The sequence below is a fragment of the Lepisma saccharinum genome, chromosome 7 (genome assembly GCF_977018435.1).
Source record: "Lepisma saccharinum chromosome 7, izLepSacc3.1, whole genome shotgun sequence".
NCBI classification, from domain to species: Eukaryota; Metazoa; Arthropoda; class Insecta; order Zygentoma; family Lepismatidae; genus Lepisma; species Lepisma saccharinum.
Genome location: NC_139235.1, coordinates 5482400 through 5505243, shown reverse-complemented (window position 1 = coordinate 5505243; position 22844 = coordinate 5482400). Strand labels below are relative to the sequence as shown.

Here is a 22844-nt window from a genome sequence, read left to right as displayed (position 1 = left end):
ATTTGATTTGCTTCTTATTTTGCAGTGCGAAGCCTGAAATAGCATATGTTGGAGTTCAGGGTAACGTCTCATCATCTACAGTTGAGGAATCCCCACAGCAGCCAGCCGAAGGTTCCACTTCAAGATCAGGGTCTTTGAGAAGGCGTAAAGTGAGACTGCGCAAGCGAATGATGGTAAGGATCTGTTTATGTAAATTCCCAAAGGAAAATATCAAGGCTTAGAACATAAATATTTACTAATATATAAATATTCCTCTGCATTTATATGCATCGATTTAACATAGATTTACTTTAAAATATTCAAGAATCGCAGCGGAATATCAAAGTATCTGTTGTTTAATCACAAAATATATTTTTTTCACACAATACTGGTGCAGAAGAAACAAAACTTTGGATTTTCCATAATTTCCAAGATATTTACACTCCAAGAAAGTATTGTAAAAGCCACGGCTGTCTAGTTGGTAGAGGATCTTCCACGCAGGAGACCCATGTTCGATTCCCGGGGAGGGTGGTCTAAGTTTGGAATTTTTCTGGTCTTGTCCATGCATAAAGTGGCAGTGGGTACGTGGGGGGTTACCCTGGTGGGTAAATGTGGCTGGAGCATGGTGCTGATCACATCATTTCCAAAATGAGCAAGATCGAGAATGTTTTTCAGCCTACCCCCACATCTGCTAAACGTGCCTTAATGGCTCTGTGCTATATGCACGGGGAACTCTACCTTATGAAAGTATTGTGGGACATTTTTGAGGACTGTGAAATAGCCAAACTCTGGGAAAGTATCAGTCAATATGAAAGAATAAATTCTAAGTGATAATTTCCAGTTCAGATTCTATCTGGTTTCAGCTCAATCCTAAAAACAGAATAATGCTCTGCAGTGAAGGATAAAACTTGCTGAACTACACAGACCCCTCTCAGGGTAAGGCGACAACAATATTTCACAGCACAGAGAAACAAAAACACATTATTGCCATAGATAAAACAAAAGGATTTATTATTTATTTATTACAATTATAATGCAAATATACTTCAAACAAATACAGGGATTAAGACATTATGAGTGTCTTGGCTGAACTATAACACACAACCTCTATGAGTGGCTATCGGCATACTATGGTTGCGCCCCAAACTACCACACCAGGATGTATGTACAACACTGAGCAGTACTTTTGTGTTTGAATTCTGTCGACTATCTGTGGAGAATGTTCATTTTCATGTGAAATCCTCACCTTTACACATTTTACAAGATCAGAGATAAATTACTTTCAACTTACAAACACATGCTTCAAATAAAAGTGATATTTACATACAGTGCCATGCAAAAGTTTATCAACATCACGTTTTTCTGGGATAACTTTTTTCGTACTTCATAGATTCAAGTGAAATGTTTATATGTTGGGCAGCAAGGAAGGTACATCCATATCAACAGGTGGTAGACCAGATCTGACTGTTAACAAGATTATTAAAACCTTCATTCGATTTTTTCAACCTGGCAAAGAAATGCCACTTTTTTTTCTTGTCGCCATAATGCATGAATGCCTTGAGGAACATTCACCAAGCTAGTCACCTGTATCAATCTACTCTAGTACTTGGTTTCAAAGCCCTTAGCGTCAATCACAGCCTGGCACCTCAGTGGCATGGAATCGATCTATGTTTCGATTACCAACTGAGGGTTCGTTCCCCATTCTTCCTTCAGCTGAGGAGGCTGTTTGGCATCTCAAGATCGGCCACCTGTGGAGTTCTACAGTGGAACAAGGTACAGGGAGGTGTTCTCAAGATGCCCAAACCCAGGCAGCAGGGTGTGACTGATTTCCGGTATGATTGGATCATTCTGCATGCTTGCCGTGCCAATCCCCATCCATCTTCCAGGGACATTACTCGAGAAATAACAGCACAGGAGTAAAGCCACCATCCATGGATGCTGTGAAGAGGCAGCCTAGGATGGGAAGACTGTTTGGATGTTGGCATGTGAAAAATCCATTGAACTCCCTCAAGAACAGGAAGGCCAGACTGAAGTGGGCGAAGGAGCACCTGACATGGACACGGAGCCAGTGGAACATCTTGCTGTGGACCGATGAGAGCAAGAACCTTCTCTTTGAAACCGATGGTGGGGAGCGGGTACGATGCCCCAAAGGCAAAAGGTCCCCCCAGTACCAACTGCTCACCATCAAGCATGGTGGTGGAAATGTGATTATGTGAGGGTGCTTCTCTGCACTTGGAATGGGTCCTCTCCGAGGGCAACATGGAAAAGTACATGTACAGGGACATTCTCTCGAATGTCATGTACCCATTCACTCCTCATCACTTCCGACATGGCCTCATCCTGCAGGAGGAGGACAATGTGAAACTCAAATCGGGAGTCACCCAGGAGTGGATCGACTACCATCACATGATTCGTCTGTGGAGTAGCCAAGGCAGAGTCCGGACTTAAATCCCATCGAGCACATGTTGGATGAGCTGCAGAAAAAAAATGGGACAAGACCCCTCAGTGGGTGATCGACAAATTGATTGATTCTATGTCACGAAGGTGTGCCTGTGATTGATGTTAAGGGCTTTGAAACCACCAAGTATTAGAGTGGATTGATACTGGCGACTAGCTTGGTGATTGTTCAAGGCATTCATGCATTACAGTGACAAGAATAAAGGTGTCATTTCTTTGCCAGGTTGAAAAAATCGAATGAAGGTTTTTAATAATCTTGTAAACAGTCCGATCTGGTCTACCACTTGTTGGTTTGGATGTAACTATCTCGCTGCCCAACATATAAAAATGTCATTTGAATCTATGAAGTTTGAAAAAAGTTATCACAGAAAAACATGATGTTGATAAACTTTTGCAAGGCATTGTAGGTTTTTATCCGAAATTAAAGAATTTTTTGTTTAAAACCATTACAGAAATATACACAGAATTACCAAAAATAGAACATAAAATGCAATAAATATTAAACTAGATATATACATGAAAAGAATATACAATTTATATACAATAACACAAAATATTACCCTTTCTCTCACAAAAGGGTATATCAGTGACATTCACTATATAGCCAAAAGTCACCGGACACTCAAGTGAATGTCTGGAGCTATTTTTCTTGTTTTGTGCTCGGGCCATTAGTTTTGCTGAATGGCAACATGAACAGTGGTTGTTTATGAGGACATTTTAGACAATAGCATGTATGCTGCCCACACTGTGGCAACGGGTTGGAATGAGCCCTTTTCTCTATCAGCACAATAAAGATCCTGTCCATAAAGCAGGGTCCATTGCATCGTAGTTTGAGGACAATCGGGTGGATGTGCTTAGGTGGCCTGCTCAAAGCCCCGATTTGTACCCCACGGAACATCTTTGGAATGAACTGGAGCTTCGGTTGTTGTGTGCCAGACCCACTCAACCGAAAACCACCCATGAACTATTCACTAGGCTACAGGACGAATGGGAAAAAAAAATTCACCAGCAATATATGAGAAAGTCTGCCCTGATGGTAAATGATGTAAGCGAAGGGAGGTACGATATGTTATTACATTTACCTGGCTGGTGTCTTTGGAATGAACAGCACTGGGTGTCCAGTGACTTTTGGCTATATAGTGTATTTTAAAGTAGTGATGTTGCATAAAAATTTGGATCATATCAACATATGACTGTTGTTCTATTTTAACAGGGTCGTAAAAGTGAATCTGGATCGGAAGGAGTTACTCTGGGCCAGTCCGGCAGCAGCGACACTCAACAACATTCTCCTCAAAAGTACCATTCAAAGTCCTTCAGTTCATGCAGTGAAGCAAGTCCCCTGGAGCTGAAAATTGTGAAATCAAGATCTTTCTCTGGTAAGTAACTTAGATATTATTTATTCAATTTGCTTGTCATATTTATAATCTTTATAGTTGCATCCAGGGTCGCTGTTAGGCCCATATTTCGAAAAGTTGAAATAAAATAAACTTCCTTTTCTGATAAAACCCTACACCAAAATGCTGTCAGCATTACAAGATTATTACATACTGTTATAATCATGAACCACCAACAAATTTGACACTGTAGAGAACATTAAGGCAAACAAATTTTTCTTTGGTAGTAGAGGCCTTGTTTCGGTGCTACAAGCACTCGAATAATACGTTTTAGCATGTATGTTGTGTGTTCAGCCATGCTCTAAACATGTATTGTTGCCACGGACATTATTTTTCTCTTAATTCTTGAACCTTTCGTGGTTGCGAATGGTAAGAGGTTTTTTCGAAATATCAGAAAGGTGATTTCCGGATATGCTTCCGAGCTTTTGAGAGCTGACGAATGAATCAATCCCTTAAGATGAGAGTGGCGTTAGCTCTCGAGACCTGGAAGTCTATCTGGATATTGTTGATATCCCGAGAAAACATCTTCATCATATATTTTTCTGTTCGTTAACATGATTTTGGTGCTCTATTTAAGGAATTATTCCAACAGAGGCTGGCAGGATTAATCTTAACGATTTTGCTGATTCTGGCATTGTTGCAGTACTTAAAGGCAGTACAAATTTTCAAAAGCACCTTCCTGACTATTTTGCCATCTTTTTAACCTACTGTAATAAATATACAAGGTGATTCAAAAAGTACTTTACAACTTTGAAAGCATATAGAAATTAATACAGATAACTTGCAGAGTCGGTTGAGTTGTCATTGCAAAGCAAGACACAAGTTTTGACTCATGTAGTCCATTAGTACCGACTCGCCCACTAGTAATGCTGTTAGCATTGTTCTTGAAAATGGCTACTTTTACTGGTGCGGAACGTGCTCGCTGTGTGTTGTGGTTTCACGAGACTAAAATTGGTTCAACACATTATGGATGCAGATAAAGTCGCTCGCCAGCAGATAACGAAACATTCCTAGACAATGTCATTTTTAGTGATGAGTCAACGTTTCACATCTGTGGACAGTAAAAGTAGCCATTTTCAAGAACAATGCTGATGGCGCTACTGGTGGGTGAGTTTGGTAATAATGGACTAAGTGAGTCAAAACTTGATGTGTTTTGCTTTGCAGTGGCATCTCAACCGACTCTGTAAGTTATCTGTATTAATTTATATATGCTTTCAAAGTTGTAAAGTCCTTTTTGAATCGTGTCTGGCGTAAAATCCTGTGAAGGTCAGAGCCTACCTACCAATGAGTTATGGAGTGATGTGTGGCCAGCACGACAAACTTCCAGTTATTGTTGTAGGTTTTCATGACACTACTCATTCGTAGTTCCCAATTTCCTCACAATGGTGGGTGGCCACCGGTCCCCTTCAGAGGTCGAAATCTCAGGAGAAAGGTTATTATGCTTCTCCCAGGAGACTTGAATCTGAGCTCGTCCCGTAGCCACAGTCCAAAGCATGACGCCTTGGACCGCATGCCACGGTTCGGGGATTCTAACCTATCAGAACCTTGATTTAAATATATGTCATCTTGACATATATCAGAATATATACCCTGTGTGGTAGCACACATTGCACACCCCCAATGGCACCCTGTTTGAATCAATGGATGCAATCAGTGTAATATTAGTGTAAACATGATTAAGTAATAGAAAAGGCTTCTCATCCTTAACTTTACCATTGGAAACAAGCGAAAACAAATAGACACTTCAGGTAAAGACAATCTTGTGTTTTTAGGAGTAGGAAGCTTAACCAGTAAATTAATTTTATAAACACTATTTAATATTATAAACAGCTCATTACTTCTTATTAGTTGTGATACAGTGTGAATTACATCAGTGCATGAAGTGGAAATTCCTAGCCCGGGAGAGATGGTTTGTTAAGTTTGTGGATACCCAAGGGGGGGGGGGATGTCTATGCAAATTATCCTAGCGGGGGGATGCTTTATGATAATTTTCATAAGTGGGGGATAGGATCTCCTCACATCCCTCCACACTGATTGAGAACCAAGATAAAATGTCATCAGAAGAATGAAAATCAATTTAATTTTAACATTTACTGTATTAATTTGTAATATCCAAAAGTGGTTTTGTGAACTTTTAACAATAACATTGATATACAAGGGGTATTCAATATATAACCAGAATTTTGCTATAAAATCTCCTGTAATAGGTCCATAATTACGAAACTTCATACACTTGTTCTAGGAAGTACCCTTGTATTAACCGCGGAAGCCCCATAGCACGTGACACAAAATCCCTGTGTTAATTGCGGAAGCCCCGTAGATTGGCATCATGGCGACCGTCACAGAGTGTACAAAAGCGGAGATAAGATCAGTGATGTGATATGTTTTCTGCATTTTGAGGGTGTAAATCCGGCTGAAATTTATCGACGAATGACTATAACTTACGGTGATAAGTGTTTGGCTAAATGCCAAGTGTACGAGTGGGTGAATAAGTTCAAAAGCAGTGTGACAAGTGTGGAAGACAAACAATGTGTTGGCCAATCGGTCACAGTTACGACTGAAGGTGTGTGGAACGCCGTTGAAGCAGTTATTCGTGAAGCCCATCCACATACTGCTGCTGCGACTGTTCAAACCATTGAGGACTTACGTATGGAAGTTATAGCACAACCCCCTTATTCACCAGACTTAGCACCTAGCAATTATTGGCTCTTTCGACTGCTCAAATAGGCTCTTTTCGGGAAACACTTTGCATCTGATCAAGAAATTCAAAGGGCGACACATTCCTGGTTGACAGGTCAACAAAAATATTTTTTTTTTACAAGGGCATTAACTCGCTGGTGGCCAGTTGACAGAAGATAGAGAAGGGGACTACTTCGTAAAATAACATGAATGTAGCAACTCTGTTCAACGGTGAGTGATGCTATTACAAAATTCTGGTTATATATTGAATGCACCTTGTACAATAGAAATAGAAAGAATGTAATATTTACATCTAAATGAATTACTAGGTTTCATGCAGTCAGATTTATCTTGCAGTCTTGATACTGAAGCTTGATCCATTTTCCCTGTCATTTTCTAGGAACAACTTCCAGAAGACCCTCTGGTTCAGAAAAGTGCACGAGTGACCCAACAGCAATGCCAATCAGAGCAAAGGTTCTGTACAGCAGCGACACTGAAGAAGAGTGCAGGGCAGACACCAAAGCCTCTGCAGCAGCTACTTCAGCTAAACATGACAGCGATACAGAGAAGAACATTGCCCAAGTAGAAGAGATGAGTTCGTTTTCCGAACAGGCATGGGACAACTATCAGGTAGGTGTTTACAGCATGACTTGGTATATTTATTATTATTATGGGAGACTTGTGATCTCACCATCAAGGTTCCAAGTTTGTGTTCCGGCATGGTCACAGTCCTTTGTTACCGTTCCTGGATTCTTTGAATTCAGTGACAAAGTTCCATTCCGGAAATGTCAGTGGATTTAATAAATACGTCTACAAACCTGGAAAATTCAAGGAAATTACAGTAGAACCTGACTTTATGTTCCTGCATTTTACATTCAATCATAGTGATGTAAAATATAAAAAATACAATTATGAATCAAGTGCACAGACTGCATGAAACAGTTTTTTTTTAATCATGAACTGGAAGCAATATTTTAAATTCCAACATGGAAATGAGAAAGTTTGGTGAGAGTAACAGTCTTTGTCATGAAGTATGAAGGTCAAGTAATTTACATTTTACTATGTTCCCAATTAACGAAAAGTGGTTGGGCCAACCATACATGATTCCAATGTTGGCCCAACATGTGGTTTGTACGTTGGACCAATGTACTGAAAGCTAAAGAATTTGGGTAGGTTTGTGTTCTGATGTATAGTTTGTTGAGAGGCCAAATGTAAACAATATTACAATTATTTGTGGAAATAAAAAAGAGTCAAACACTTTCTCAGTCACATGGTATCATTGTTCTCAAGGCACTGTAGTGGTAGCAAAAAACTTTTACTTAGTATTCCACCTTTCATGGAATTTAGTCTGCACATAACATTAATACCTGTAAGAATGTTATTTTTCTGCTTCAGCTAAACAAACAAACAATAAGCAATTACCAACACATCTTTCATCCATGGTGGCTGATTAAAAATAGCTTCTACTTTCATTAAAAAATATATTATATTTCCAGTATGTGCTGTGACTGAAATATTTCGAAAGAAACACTGTTACACATCATTTATTTTACACTCTAGAATTTACATCATACTCTTGAAAGTTGTCTTAGCATGGGATAGTTGTTTTTAAAACTGATTTTGATTCATTTTTCCATAGTTGGGCAAACGTTGGCAACCACCGTTGCCCCAATGTAAGACCAACATCAATTAGGCAACCTTTCCCACGTAAAAACTGACATTGGTCCAACGGTTGTGGTTACTTGGTTTCTTGCAACTTATGGTACTTAATAGTTATCCATGTGTATCCATAAAAATAATTTATCCAGTACAATAGAACACAGATTTTATGTCGGATTTTACATTTTCCCGCATTATACATTCAATCTTGATAGCAAACATAGCAAAATGCTATAAAATTTTCCTCGATTCTATATTTTCACGCATTTTAAGTTTTTTCAGATAGGCCCCCTGAAAAACATAAAATCGAGGTTCCACTGTAGTAAGTCTTGAAGCATTCCTAGTGATGAATAATGAATAAATTCTCTCAGGCTATTAAACAGGCCAGTTCTAGAATGGTTTCAAAGCTTTCAAGAGCTTTTACACTGAAGATGAGATTGACATTAGCGCTCGAAAGCTTGGAAACCGTACCAGAATTTATTCAATTTCCTATGTAGTTTATGAATGATATTTAGTGAGTTTTCTTGCTTCTCTTAGGAAAAGTACCTGAGTGAGCCTTACAGCGAGGAACCCCCAGATTCAGAAGCTGCTCGTCGCCTTCTCGAGTTTGGAGATGACTACAGAAATTTCCTCGATAGCCAGTCAGATTGTGCGTCTAGTCTTGGAAACAATTTTTCAACCTCGCCAATAAGACGGAGGAAATATGTGGTGAGTACTTTTCACAATGTATTACTCCATAGTAACAGTTGTACCGGGAAAAGAAAAACTGCAGCCAACTCGTGAACTAAAGTCGACAGTCGTGTGTTTACTGCTGTCACAGTCACCACAAATGAAAGTGTTTCACCTGAGTGTCCCAGCGTAGCCTTATTTATAACTTTGCTCCCTTGTTTCCTTGCAAAAAATTTGACAGTGTTAAATATTATATCTCTACTTTTGCTGTGTACCATTTTCCCTTCGTGATAGTATTGTATGAAAACCAGAGGAATGTAACTGTAGAAATGCTGTGTTCTTTTTATTATAATTATGGCTAGGATTTTCATGACTTGGTATATTTATTTTGGTAAGGGTGATGTCTTCCCTAAATATGTAGAAATTCATATTTTGAAGAAACTAATTAAAGTAGGGTGCTTCTTAAGGGCATATTTTGGCATATTTAGCCATTTCTGAATAATGGAGCATATTTTGATGGATTTTTGGTCATATTCAGCATATTTTCGCTTTTTCTAGAAATATACAGTCATTTTCGAAGTGGATTGATTCGTTCTTACTCCCAGGTTTACTAGAGGTTTTTTTTTTTTTTGACTGCAGCAAAATCTTTTTCATTTTAATTTGAAAATTTACAGAAAGTATTCATTGTGCATTGCAACTCAGGGCCCATAGAGTGAACTAAAAATAGTTCGTATGTGAAAATATCTCAGCATTTACATATTGATGTTTGAAACAGTCCAGTTATAAGGGCATATTTTTCAAATTATAGTGCATATTTTGTACAAGTTTATGTCATAGGAGCATATTTTATTTTGCATATTTTGGTGATTTTTAGGTCATAAAAATCCTAGCCCTTACTATTATTATTATTTACTCACTTGAAAGCTCTGTTTGGAGCCAGTAAATTAGAGATAACGGGATTCCACTTTACCGTTAAAGAGAAGGGTAGGAGATATGTCGGTCAGACTAAATATTCCTCGTCAAAGTGAGTACCATATTTCACCACATAATTGTCGCACCTTGTGTTTTGAGTTAAAAAAATTGATTTCAATATTTCATCTCGCAAACGTCACATTGGCATGTCAGATAATGAAACCAACGATGCTGGTGCAGAATATTCGGATCAAAAATTTTGCAAGTCCATACTTCACAACAGAGTAGTAAGTTTTCCCAAGTATAATAATTTGACTATAATGCACAAACCTATAACAGCTAAGAAAAGTGAAGAAACTGTGTGTCAATTTGGACTAACGTATATTGACAAGTATTTCGTGCATCCTAATCTTGCACGAAAGACAGTATATCTGGTAAAAATTATTTTCAAGTACTGATAATATTAGCACAATTTATTTTTAAAAAAAGTGTTACATAATGGTAGGGTTACCAGACATGTCCTACATTTTGATCATTACATAATTTGAATGAAGAAAATATGCTTTTCAGTTGAATAAAGAAAGGTCACAGTGCTGAATCATGCAAGTTACAAGTCTATGAAGTGGACTCCCAAATTCAATAGCTAAATCTTTTTTAAATTTATTTTGAATCCAACATTGCAAGAAAATGAAGTGTGTTGTGGTAAACAGACTTAAGCTATCATTATTAATAAATAAAGTTTTGGGGCCACTTTGTGTTAATGTCACTGTTCAATGCCTGAGTGGATTTTCTTGCATAGGGGTTTATACCAATGGACATAATCATAATCAAGGTGTTTCCCACTGTTATTCAATATTATGATTATGGTTATACAGAACAAAATTATAGAGCTACAAAAAAAAATCCAAATGAAAGTTCTGAACCATTTCAAGTTATGTTACGGTCACCATGTTTCGTATTATTTCAGGTTATGATAACTGCTGAATATTTGTTTGCCATTTCAGATCATGATGCAAATGTCGTAAGAGTATTTTCATTAATATCAGCAGAATACACTGAAGGGAGCAATACATTTCTCATATAGTTGCAAAAAGTTTAGTACTGGTTCATAAGTAGAATAAACTTGAAATTTTGAGAAAAGGGTGGCTCCTCTGAGAAGTACAACTGAAACAACTGTAATAAGAAGTGTTTTATTTATTTTTGATTGTGTCAGCTGTCAATTTTACATTATTTGCTATCATGTTCTAGTAATGTGTATTATTTACTGCAAAAAATATTGGCCTAAAATAAACGACAATTACGTGGCGAAATATGGTAGACACATTAAAAGAAACTGAACACTGTTTTTTTGGAGTTACGTTCATCCGATTGTCACACGACGATACACTCTTGGCACTGAATGAAAGTGACTGGATGTATTGAAGCTGCACATTTTAGCAGGAATACATGGCAAGCTTGTGACTGAATCACCCATGCTCCATTTTGAAAATTCAACTATGAGATCAGAGGGGTTTTCTTTCTTGGTAGACGAGTCCAGTAGTCTAATGATTATGTGTATCAATAAAATGGTTACACAAACCTACCTGCAGCAACCAATAAGAACAATAATTTTGATATTTCAGTCTTCTGAAATGACTGCAATGAACTAACATAGCATGGTGTCATTGGTTGGAGCATATTAGAAATTCAGAAACATCATGTTTAGCATTGAGTGGTGTATATATCCCAAGCAGGACCAGATTTAGTTCTTAGACTCTGAAAGCCCTGGCCTAGGGGTGCAGGTGCAGTAATGTGAGGCAACAGTTGCCTTATCATGTGGCTATGGTGCTTTTTTTTTTTCACTTATTTTCATGATTTTGAATTTTGTATACAGGGTGTTTTGTAAGTTTGTTTACAACGCTTGGGAGGTGATTGTACGAGTGAAAATAAGGTGGAAAGTTCATGTAACGAAATTCCGGAAATGGCTTTGTTGCCGAGTTATTGACGTTTGAAAACGTGGGAAAATGATTTTCCGAAGTGAATAACGGCAAAACTATGACAGTTCATTTTTTTCGTTTTTACGTCATGGTGCCCTTCGCTCAGGAAATTTTCTTTGTTTTTTTGGTGCCATTCAATACATGCCAATTTTCATCTATACCAGCTCACGCAGAACGCACACCCACCCCACTCCCGTCAACATCTTCGTTCGCATCCTTTGGGGAATCCCTTGTGCCGACATTGCACAACATTGCAGCGTGATTTTTTGACAAGAGCACACCCAATTTCTTAGTGGACCGCCCAACACCGACAACTTCTCTCTACCCGTTTTGCCATTATTCACTTCGGAAAATCATTTTCCCACGTTTTCAAACATCAATAACTCGGCAACAAAGCAGTTTCCGGAATTTCGTTACATGAACTTTCCACCTTATTTTCACTCGTATAATCACCTCCCAAGCGTTGTAAACTAACTTACGAAACACCCTGTATATGTGTGTGCTTCTAGTTTTTTTTTTAATCTCATTTATTCTAAACCATTTTGTTTAATGCTTTTCACATGTAACCCTACTATGTAATACCTAGTCCTGAGTTAGGTGATAGAGCAACCCTAGGCTGAACCTCGCTCAGTAGAAAATAAAAAGTCTATTCTATTCTATTCTATTCTATATACTTTTTGTTATTATAAATTGTTGTGCATGGTGTAATTGGTTCATATGTAAGAGTTTACTTTGAACATGTTAGGTTGATTAAAGTATAATGAAAATCAGTCTTGGCCATAAGCGAAAGAAGAACATTGTCCTTGCAGTTCCTGTATGAAACGTCAGGCCCAGATTAAGGGGGAGGGGGGAGAGAATGCAGTCCCAAACCTCATCTGCAAGGGGGAAAATTGCTCTGAAAAGTGCCACAAGATAAAAAGTAAAATATTTTAAATGTTACGAAAATATGAGAAAACCGAACAAACAATCTGATATAACTTGGCTCAAAAGTTGTAACTGAAACTGTATGTACGGGAGGCTTACGATGATGTTTCCCCCCCATGCCACCACATGTAAAAATCTAGGTCTTGAGTGACTTACAGTAATAGTTACTTTTTGAGTAACCAGTTTACTTAAAAGTAAAAAAAATCCCAAAAACTGATATGTGCAAGTCACCTGCATCTTGACACGTCTACACATTTGAGTTTCAATAGTACACAAAAATACAGCAGACTCTTTATTTGCACTCATTAATGTGAAAACTGAAAGTTTATTCCCCTTGAAACCATCTTTAATGACATGATGTTTGTGTTAATTCGAATTTTAGATAATTCTGACTTCTTTTTTCATATCTCCTTCGAGTTCTAATTAAAGATAGTCCATTTTGTATGATAAAGGGATCAAGAAATAATGTTGGAATAAGTAAAATAAGTTTTTCCCTTACATTTCCTTATTTGATTTTCCTTGTTTAATTCCAGGGTGTACCTGCTGATGTCCCTGTTTTGGACAGTGATTCTGATCTTGAAGATTTACATGATCTTATTAAGCAGTCTTTTGCCCAGTTGACCTTCACGGAGCAAGTCTTCAACAAACAACAAAGATCCATCGCAGATCTACTGGCCAGCGACTTTGTAAGTACTCATTTTGTTCTCCTTTTGTACTCTTTACAAGTACATGCATGTAATTATACAAGGGATGTACCATGATTTACAATTTCAAATTCACCATAACCCATGGTCTGCGGGTCATGACAGACATAGTTAAATGGTCTGTCACTCGATGGCAGCACTGAACAGGAAAAGGGGGGGGGGGGGGCTGCAATCCATGTACAATGCAGTACTTTTCTTTTGCCACTGTCATTGCACGAGTGAACAGCTTGAAGAGTGATCTCCTCCAACACAAGGCAGGACGATGTGGTTTCTGTTGATAGAGGATCTGATCACTGCAGATATTCACAGGCAGCAGTGTGTGGAGGATGCATTGTCACAGAAAACAGTGGGAAACTTGTTACTAGGCTGAATAAATGACTGCTCTCAACACAGAAAGGGACCAATTGACAGTGACAATGCAAACAAACATGTGAGTGGAGGAGCTAACCCCTGACAATAGGTACGTACATCACATTCACTGATCTGGAAATTACCACGGGACTCGCCAGAAGCACCCTGCAGTCCATTACACACAAGCATCTTGCTTGGATGGACCTTTGGCCGATGCCAGGACAGTTGTTTTTGAATTTGGGATGTGTGGCAGGGTGCAGTCACATCAGCCCCTCCCTTTTTCTTCATCAAATCTCCAGCTGATCTTCCACACTTTCTACGGAAGCCCCCCCTGCCCAAAGCCAGTCCATAAGCTTTTCTGCTGCTGTTGAATTAACAATTGAAAGGGAGTCTGTTCTGAGCCCTACATGATTAAAAATATGAAAATGTCAGAAAATGCCATTTTCTGCCTCTGGCTGGGTCAGCATAGAAGTCAAGCCTCTCCATTTTTTTCCTGGTCTTCCACCACTCCTCTCTTTCCATGGTGTTCCAACCTTGTTTTCTTCTTCTGACACTCTCTGCTATCTGCTCTTTCCACCGACATCTTGGTCTCCCCCTTGGCCTTATTCCTACTCCTTGTGCATTGTAAGCTCTTACTGGTAGTCTTTCTGCATCCATCCTCTTCTTGTGTCCGAACTACCTCATTTGTGCCTGATCTATCCTGTCCTGAAGCTTCACCACACCCACTGTCTGTGGGATCTCCTCATTCCTTATTCTAACCCTTCTAGTCTTCCCCAATATACTCCTTAAAAATTTCATCTCCACTGCCTGCATCTTTCTTTTATCTCTCTCTGTCATTGTCCAAGTCTGCTCCATACATTATTGGCACATAATGTGTGTTATATATATTACCTTCTTGCATTTCATAGGTACATCCCTGTTCCATATTAATCTTCGAATGCTTTGATATAGTCCACCACCCATTTGTCATCTTCTGTTTACCTTCTCATCTATTCTTCAACTTCTCTCAATTATGCTTCCTAGATATTTGAAGCTGTCCGCTACCCTCAACTCTTCCTTGTCCATCTTTATGGTTCATTTCTGGCTCTGTTTCTTGTTGTTAGCACCTCACTCTTTTCTGAACTGAATTATATTTCTGCTCTTTTGATTTCCTCATTCCAACTATCAAGCTGTCTCTGTACTTCTTCCCTGTTCCCCTATATTACTAAGTCATCAGCAAACAACAGAGCCTTCATCTCCTCCTCTCCTATCTTCTTCCCCACCTCTTCGTTAATTCCATCCATTGTAATTATGAAGAGCAGTGGGGAAAGAGCACTTCCCTGTTTTAGTCCATTACTTATACTGAACCACTCCATTCTTCCCACTGATGTCTTCACAGCTCTGGTTGGCCTTGTATGTACTCTGCACACTATCTCTTCCTCAACTCCTTTCTCTCTTAGAGCCTTCCAAATTCTTGTTTCTTATGGAGTAAGATATGTAAATCTGTGTACTTACACAGTTCGACAATTAAGTAATATGATTTTAAGTTGTCCCACGTGTGGATTCTATCTGTCAAGTAATGTGTTCTTCGTGTGGCAGTCCACAATCTACAACGTAGCAACAAGTCATAAACTTGCGATGGGAATGCTGGGAATTATGCCACCATGTCACGAGGGAGGTGTACGGGTTCATTACATAATCAGTATGGTGTAGCGAGTGAACAAGTTTCATGAAAGACATTCGGAAAACTGCTTGTGGGAATCAACATTTCTTGAATTCTATTGTTGTGCAGGATGAAGCAGAGAGCATTTTTGCTGCGGCACTCCTACGAAATGACAGATCCGAGAATGGAAGTCACCTGTAGGCAAGAAAATGCAGCTTCGAAAATCAAAGGTGAAGACTTTTTTTAACTGTAATTGGCTATTACTATCATAGTGCTCTGAATGAATATGAAAGAGAACTGACCATGCCTGACCTCAGCATCCTGAACCGGGCAGCTTGTTCTTGCTCCACGATAACACAAACGCCAGTGACCAGTGGTTGTCTAGGTATTCCTAGTCCAAAAACAAGTGAGTGTGTTGAATCATCCTCTCTGCTTCCCAGACTTAACCCCGTGTCATTATTTCCTGTTCCCGAAAGTGAAGCTGTTGCTGAAATTACCCACTTTTGATGAACACAAGGACATCCAATCTTCAAGTCATACCGCATGAAGACTTACAGATGTTTCAATCACTGGCCAACTGTACCAATTGTTGTATTGATGCAGAAGGGATGTACTGTGAGTAATACACAGGCATTGGTCAAATATTTTATGTCATTTTAATTTGATAACAACTGTCTCATTACTTAATTGTTGGACTCTGTATGAATGTACTTTAAAATCAAGTTTTCCATGCTATTTTGCATGACATGCCACACATTTCACTGATTTAATGTGAAAATACTAACAGAAAAAACAACATGTAATTACATTATTATCCAATCCTTGTTCATTCTTCTTCTTCGTGTAGTGCTACAACTTTTTGGCTAGCTCAACAATATTGTGCCACTGTTTTATTCTGCTTGTTGTCTCCAATTTCTGAGTTTCATTCTCTGTAAATCATCTACGTTGTCAGCTTTCAGTTTCTTTTTTCACCTTCCTCTTAATTTATATGTAAATGGTTTGCATTTTGTTATTCTTTTAACCTCTTGAGCTTATCTCGCCCTTTTCATGTGACTATCCCTTATTCAGGCTATCCCTTAAGAATTTACTTCTCTCAATATATTCCCTTGTTTTATTAATATGTCCAGTTCACTATAGTTTTTCATGTTTCTTCATTCACCTTGTTTGGTCCAGTGTTTCTTTCAGAAAATTTGCTCTGGGGAGGGGGGGGACATTCCAGAGAACCGGGAGGGCATTGTGAATCTCATCTGCGAAATACTACATATGTGCGTTTAACATTGAGAATTACCAGTTGTCGTTCGTGGGTCGTCAATGAACTTGACGCTGAGCGTTGCAGGTGGGAAATGACGTACAGTAACAAAAATAAAGTAGGATGCGAGGACCTAAGTATACTTAGTAATTCAATGTGGAAAGACATAGATTTTTCTTTTTATTTGTCTCTGTTTCTTTTTAATAGTCTGTAGTCTAACAGTTACAAATATTATATTGTCAATTAGCATTACAATAAATAGTAAATGATCACCTATTTTTACATTCAATCATCCAGAACAAATTCCACAATGGTGAACCAGGAAAAATATTACAATGATTAAACTCAGTAGAACGCATCATGCAAAACTTAAAATGGCATGAAGAATTTACAGCAGTCTTATCCTGCGAGCTTTCTTCAAGGCATATAAATCTACTGTTTTCTCCAAAAAATCATCAGTTTGGAATCTTAGGCCCCTCAATGATTATTATCATGCAATGCATTAAAGTTCCTGGTAGCATTCTACTTCTTGTCCTAGTTTGTATCCTATTCATAGCACTGAGAGACCTTTCTACGCCGCCTGTCGTTACGGGAATGGTTAGAAGGACTTCAACTCGCAATATCCCACGTCAGCTTCTAAGATTTTCAACAATGCATTGTCAGCTTCTGTATATATTCCATTATCAAGCATCTACATGACAAAAAATTTGTAGGGCTTGAGGTCAGCAAGAATGCCTTGCACCTTAAGCATGGTACAATTAGCACAAGACTTTTGACTTCGGTGTCTTGCAAGTCTACTACTGATTGAAAGGTTTCAAATTGACTTGCGAATCTCATGGTATCAACAGATTGACCGTTGAACGTTTTCCATTTCTTCAATTACATTTTCCGCGTATTCCTTCATCCCACAGAAAGTTTTCCTAGCATCTTCATCAGCAACCAGGTGCGCTTCAGATCCTATATTCTTCATTTTGGTCCGAATATTTCTTACAGATCACTGTTGATGTTTTCACACTTATTTGCAATATCCTGCAAATGCAATTTGGTTGAAGTAATTAGAGGGATGACTTCAGCCAGACTCAAATGCTTCTTTTGCAAAGCGTTGCTGAGGATTTCATTCATCACATTGCAAGTAGTAATAATGAAACTGTCATTCGAGATGGGAGAGAGGAGATAAGGCTAGTGCAGTTGCCAGTTCTATTCTGCTTCTTCTGTAAGATTGGACAAGTGTGGGCGTTGTTATTTACAGAAGAAAATATAAAGGTAAAAATATTCGCCACACAAAGTAATGCGGTCCAATGCGAGGGAAACAACGGTAGCAGAAAAGTTTTATACTTTGGTATCATCCTTGATATCTAGCTCTGAATCACGTTTAATAACAAACTTGTCCGTTTTCGGAAAACGATACAAAATTATTTCTTATTTATTATTATTTTTAACTCTAGGGAGGTGACTTTTCACATGATGTGTGTACAATCTGGTTGTTGAAACTGGGTTTACAACCTGTGAATATTTTCCTCGTTTTGTGTCTGAAACTTTCAAATAAAAGAAATGTCATACCTTGTAATTTCAATTTCTGGTAAGTCAAGTATTAAAACCTTATATTAGTAAATTTTCTGAGCCTTTATTTAACCCAAATTTAAAAAAGAAAAAGTTAAGACTTCATTATTCTAAGTATGGAATGTAGTTTAACCTTATTTTGCAACGTCAGAAATTAGGTGACATATGTTACCTCATATTGACCAAAACGAGTTGAATCTAAAAGTTGAGATTTTTACTATGAGTTAGGTTCATGAAGGGCTTTTTATGTGCCAAATTTCAGAATTTTTTAAACGGGACCCATCTGAGATATTTAACCCCAAAAACTGTCAAAATTCAATGAACGGCTATGTTTGAGCACATGCTGTAAAAAAGGGGTGCATTTCTAAGCACTGATATTTTATTTACAGACACCCTGCAGGTAGGTCTACACATGAAAAAAAAATGAAGTCTTAGACGAAACCTCTTCATTAAAAAAATTGGGCTTAAAAATGCAATTTTTTTTAACTATTGTTACCCCATTTTCCACCATAATTTTCGTACTTACGATGCAATTTCAAGCAAAACATACCCGAATATCATAGGAAGTATACTTCATTAGCTACAAAATGAATTTTGTTTCAGGTCTCTAGCTTTAATGGTTTTTGAGATATTAAGGTTTCTGTATACTGCTACATGAGCAAAAAAAAGGCCATGTGCCATGTTGGAAAAATGGCTGCCCCAGGAGAACTAAAGACAATATTTTTTTTTGAACATTGGTTTTGATATCTAGAAACATGTACAAACCTATGTACTAAAAATGAAATTTTTCTAAAATGGTCATGCAACCACCATTGGATGGTTTAGCATGGAATGGACCCATATATAATATATATTTTTATTATCTCAATAGGGTTACAATTAAGCCATACATCATTTCATTTTGAACAATATTAATACAAATAATGACTTGATGCCCTGTGTAGTAAAACATATACAAAAGCTACATCTAAGGAAGTTGTGATGAATTTACATGAGTATATAAAGTGTTCTATAGTAGCAATGAAATAAAGAAAGTTTGAGATTTGTACAAATTTAGAAGAAAAAGATAATTAAATAATTAGAAAAAGTTTAGATTTCTTGCATATCTCTTAATACAGAGGAAGCAACGTGTAAATATATTCAGCATCATGAAAAACTATGATGCCTTAGGTGTTGGGAGAGACACAGCACCGCCCCTTAATCCGCCCACAAGTCAAGAATGATAAGGTCCAAGTAACAAAAAGGACACAAAGTAAGATTTTGCGTGTTTACAACAAAGCATTTGTCATTGAATGTACGGTGGGATCCATGAATTTTATCGTGAAAATTGTCCATGGCCATGTTCGTGCACTTTTTTTGACCGAATAAGAGCTTCAAACATTAAAAGAAAACTCAAAACAAGCTGTTGACAACTTCTGCACCAGCATACATAAAAATCCATCGCTTAAAAATACATAGGATGTAAGAGAAAAATTAATGAAAATAGTCATGGACGATTTGCACGGTAATACTCATGGATCCCACTGTACCGATCTTTTTAGCCTGGTTTTCCCCAAATATGTAATTTCCATTAGTACTGTAAATCTCTTGACAAGTAAAACCGCAATGTTACTATCACATGTAAGTTTTTGCTACAAATGACGCTGGATTACTTTAAATTTTCACGCCCACTATATCTCCAGTACTGATCTTCTGTTGTATAAAAGGTAGTTGCTTTTTTGAACACCCTGTCTTACCTGCTTTGGTTCATTGGCCTCTGTTGGCCATTGCATTCTTAGGTTCTTAGTTTTTGTCCCTTTCTGTCATACTTTCAATGAATGTAGTTCTTTTCAGTTTGTTTTCAGAAACGCAAAGTTAATCATTATCCTGTTAAACGAATAAGCAGAAGGCACGTATGCAGGCGAGAAAAAAGTGAGCGGAACAACTTTTTCGTACAGCGCCGTTTTTGTTACTGAAACGATGTGGTTCCTTGTGCGAACAAAACAAATCATGGTTGTATATTTGCTTAGAAGGCATGTGGTGAGAAAAAAATGACGTTTATTTTTCCGGAAGCATACATGCAGCGTGTTACCGAAGCATGACGGAAATGCTGGGAGGGAGTAGTTATGTAACGTGAGGCATTTAGAGGGGGCGGAGGAAAGGGGGCGAATGCATTGTCTTCCTGAACAGGAAGGATCGTCAGAGGCCGTATCCAAACAGGTTAGGGCGAAGCGTAGCCACAGCGTGGCTCTGTAGTCAGCCAGTCCAGTTCGTGTATGACCGGGTCTAACGTTGTGTTTTTCATTCCCCAACAGGCACAGATCATCGCCACGTGCCAGGAGAATATCAGATGTCTGAGGCCAGTCCTTTTGTCGGCGCAGGAATGCTGTGACATAAGGGGTAAGTACAGACATTTAGTACTGTAGCGTTAATGTGGTTATGTATCACGTTGTTTTGAGTGATGTGGTATGTCAGTGGTTGCAGATGGGAAATTAATCTTGGCGCTGTTACAGCCACGAATATATTACTTTCTGTTGGATATTTTGTTACAAACAAATTACACACAATCAGTGATCATTAATTGTAATAAAATAAATATATGAAGACTTACGTGTGTTCTATATATGGTCCAGGTATATAATATTATTCATATATTTATATTATTACAACAAATTTATGCATGCTTATAATTGGACGTTATTCGCTTAATCAAGGCCACCCGCAAGATTTTTCTCGGGGGGGGGGGGGGGCAGAAGTACTTAAAGTGGAGGAAAGTTGGGATAATGCTTTTCCCCAGTTTAGAGAATTCTCATATAGCATCCCCACCACAGGATAATTTTCACAGGAAACTTAATCTGCTGTCTTTCACTGCACCCCTCGTCCATGTTTTCACGCTACAATTTCAAAATTTGAATTGTATGAAGTCTTTCCAGGCACCCACTATGCGGGCGCCCTTGTGCATAATATCTAATCTAACATAATCCAATGCCATTCTAAGTTTCGTTAATTCAGATTATAATCCAGTACCACCTATTGGAAAATCAGGAACCAAATAAGAATGAACAGCAACATATAGTTTACCAACATTTATTGAGCAGCGACGTATTAAATAAAAATTCTTAACGAAATCATGTGTATTTTACTAAACTGGAAAGCTATAAGTATTATGACGCTCTCGGATCTTAAGAAATTTCTATTGAAGCGTATTTGTTTAAGTGAATTAAGGAAACGAAGAATTACGGACTATTACAAAATTGAGAACCTCGCAAGTTACTGAATTATCGCGAAAGGTGCGTTATTCTTGGTCTCTATGTAGGCTTAAGAATCAATTCATTTTTTTTATTAAAATAATTACCATTTGTGCCTGAAAACAAGCTCTGGATGAAACAAAATATGAAAAAAAGAACATGCACCAATAAATGTGGCATGAAGGATGTAGAAAGTTGCTATCTATAGGCGAAATATTATTTAATTATCCTGAAAACTAGGCTTTTAAATGAGGATCGTCGACCAAATAACTTCTATATAACCCTGGCCAAGTGACCAAAAGAAAACCGATTATGACATTCGAAACAGGTTTTATATGATCAATTGCCTATGCATTATTTAAATTTATTTATTAAACTATTATTAAAAGAAATGATCATTCTGTCAACTGCACTTTAATTTCACAAACAGTATGGGCACATCAAATAATGTTGTTCCGATAATTTCTAATCTTCAAAAGATGATGAAGATTTCTTGCTGTTATTCAACTACCATAAACACGTGTCCTTCCACAATAATCTTTCTGTGGGTTACTAGAAAAAACAAATAAGCTTCTTCTTACCTCCAGAAGAATGAATCTATCGCGAGACTCCAAGAGAGATACCTCACTGAGATTCCTAGAGCAGCAAGATTCACCCGCCACCAGGAGAGTTGAACACAACTTTCAAATGCACTGCCTTCGTGCAATGAAAAATCCAAATCAACTCGGCACATCTGCATACATATTGGTGACGCGGTGCAACGAATACAAAAGACTTGGAAAAGAGTGATTTCGCCAATGAACTGTACTGATAACCACTTAATAAAACTATTACACACGATTGAATCGCTTCTACAGGATCGCGGCATTTAGGCGTACATCTTGAAATGTTCCCCCACGCACGCAATACAAATCCACATAAATTTAATCACTTCTTTGAACTGACGCCTTTTCCGTATCAAAACTGCTAAAATTATTCTCATTAAGTCTCTACAATGACGGCTTTTCTTTTTCACGTTCCAAAAACCACAATTGCAGGAACTCAATTGTTGAAAGGCTACATTTATGTAAACACAGGTTGCAACGCCACTATTGTTTGAAGGTAACACTGTTTACCTAGCCCTCCAAGGTGGAAGATCAAAAGAAATAACGGTGATATATTTTTTTGAAATATTGTTTCGGAACATACGGTCCCCGTAAAAGGCACATTCACTTCAACTTTCATTGTATTCTTTCCTGTGACTGCCAAACCACAAGAGTAATACATCAAAGTTTCTTGAGATTTATCTAATTTCTGTGTGCAGTTTCTCTTTCCTTAAATTATTTTGTGCTCATGTCACATGCGTTTGGGGGGCTAATGGTTGGTTCTGGGATGGGCTGCCCCCTAGCCCCTACCTAAACTACGCCTATGGGTAAGACTTAGGGATTGTCGTCGTCCTGTAAAGATTTCAGGTGAGCTTATC

At 38.0% G+C, this 22844-nt stretch overlaps 1 protein-coding gene across 1 annotated transcript in view; it reads left to right on the top strand.

Annotated features, from left to right (window-relative positions):
- Window positions 1–22844, top strand: part of klar (klarsicht) — a 495292-nt gene that overhangs the window by 386274 nt on the left and 86174 nt on the right. Inside the window, exons 11-16 of the mRNA XM_083124917.1 lie at window positions 26–173; window positions 3650–3812; window positions 6910–7139; window positions 8706–8876; window positions 13183–13335; window positions 20450–20534. Coding sequence (XP_082981043.1) covers window positions 26–173; window positions 3650–3812; window positions 6910–7139; window positions 8706–8876; window positions 13183–13335; window positions 20450–20534 — 950 coding nt within the window. The remainder of the gene's footprint in view (window positions 1–25; window positions 174–3649; window positions 3813–6909; window positions 7140–8705; window positions 8877–13182; window positions 13336–20449; window positions 20535–22844) is intronic.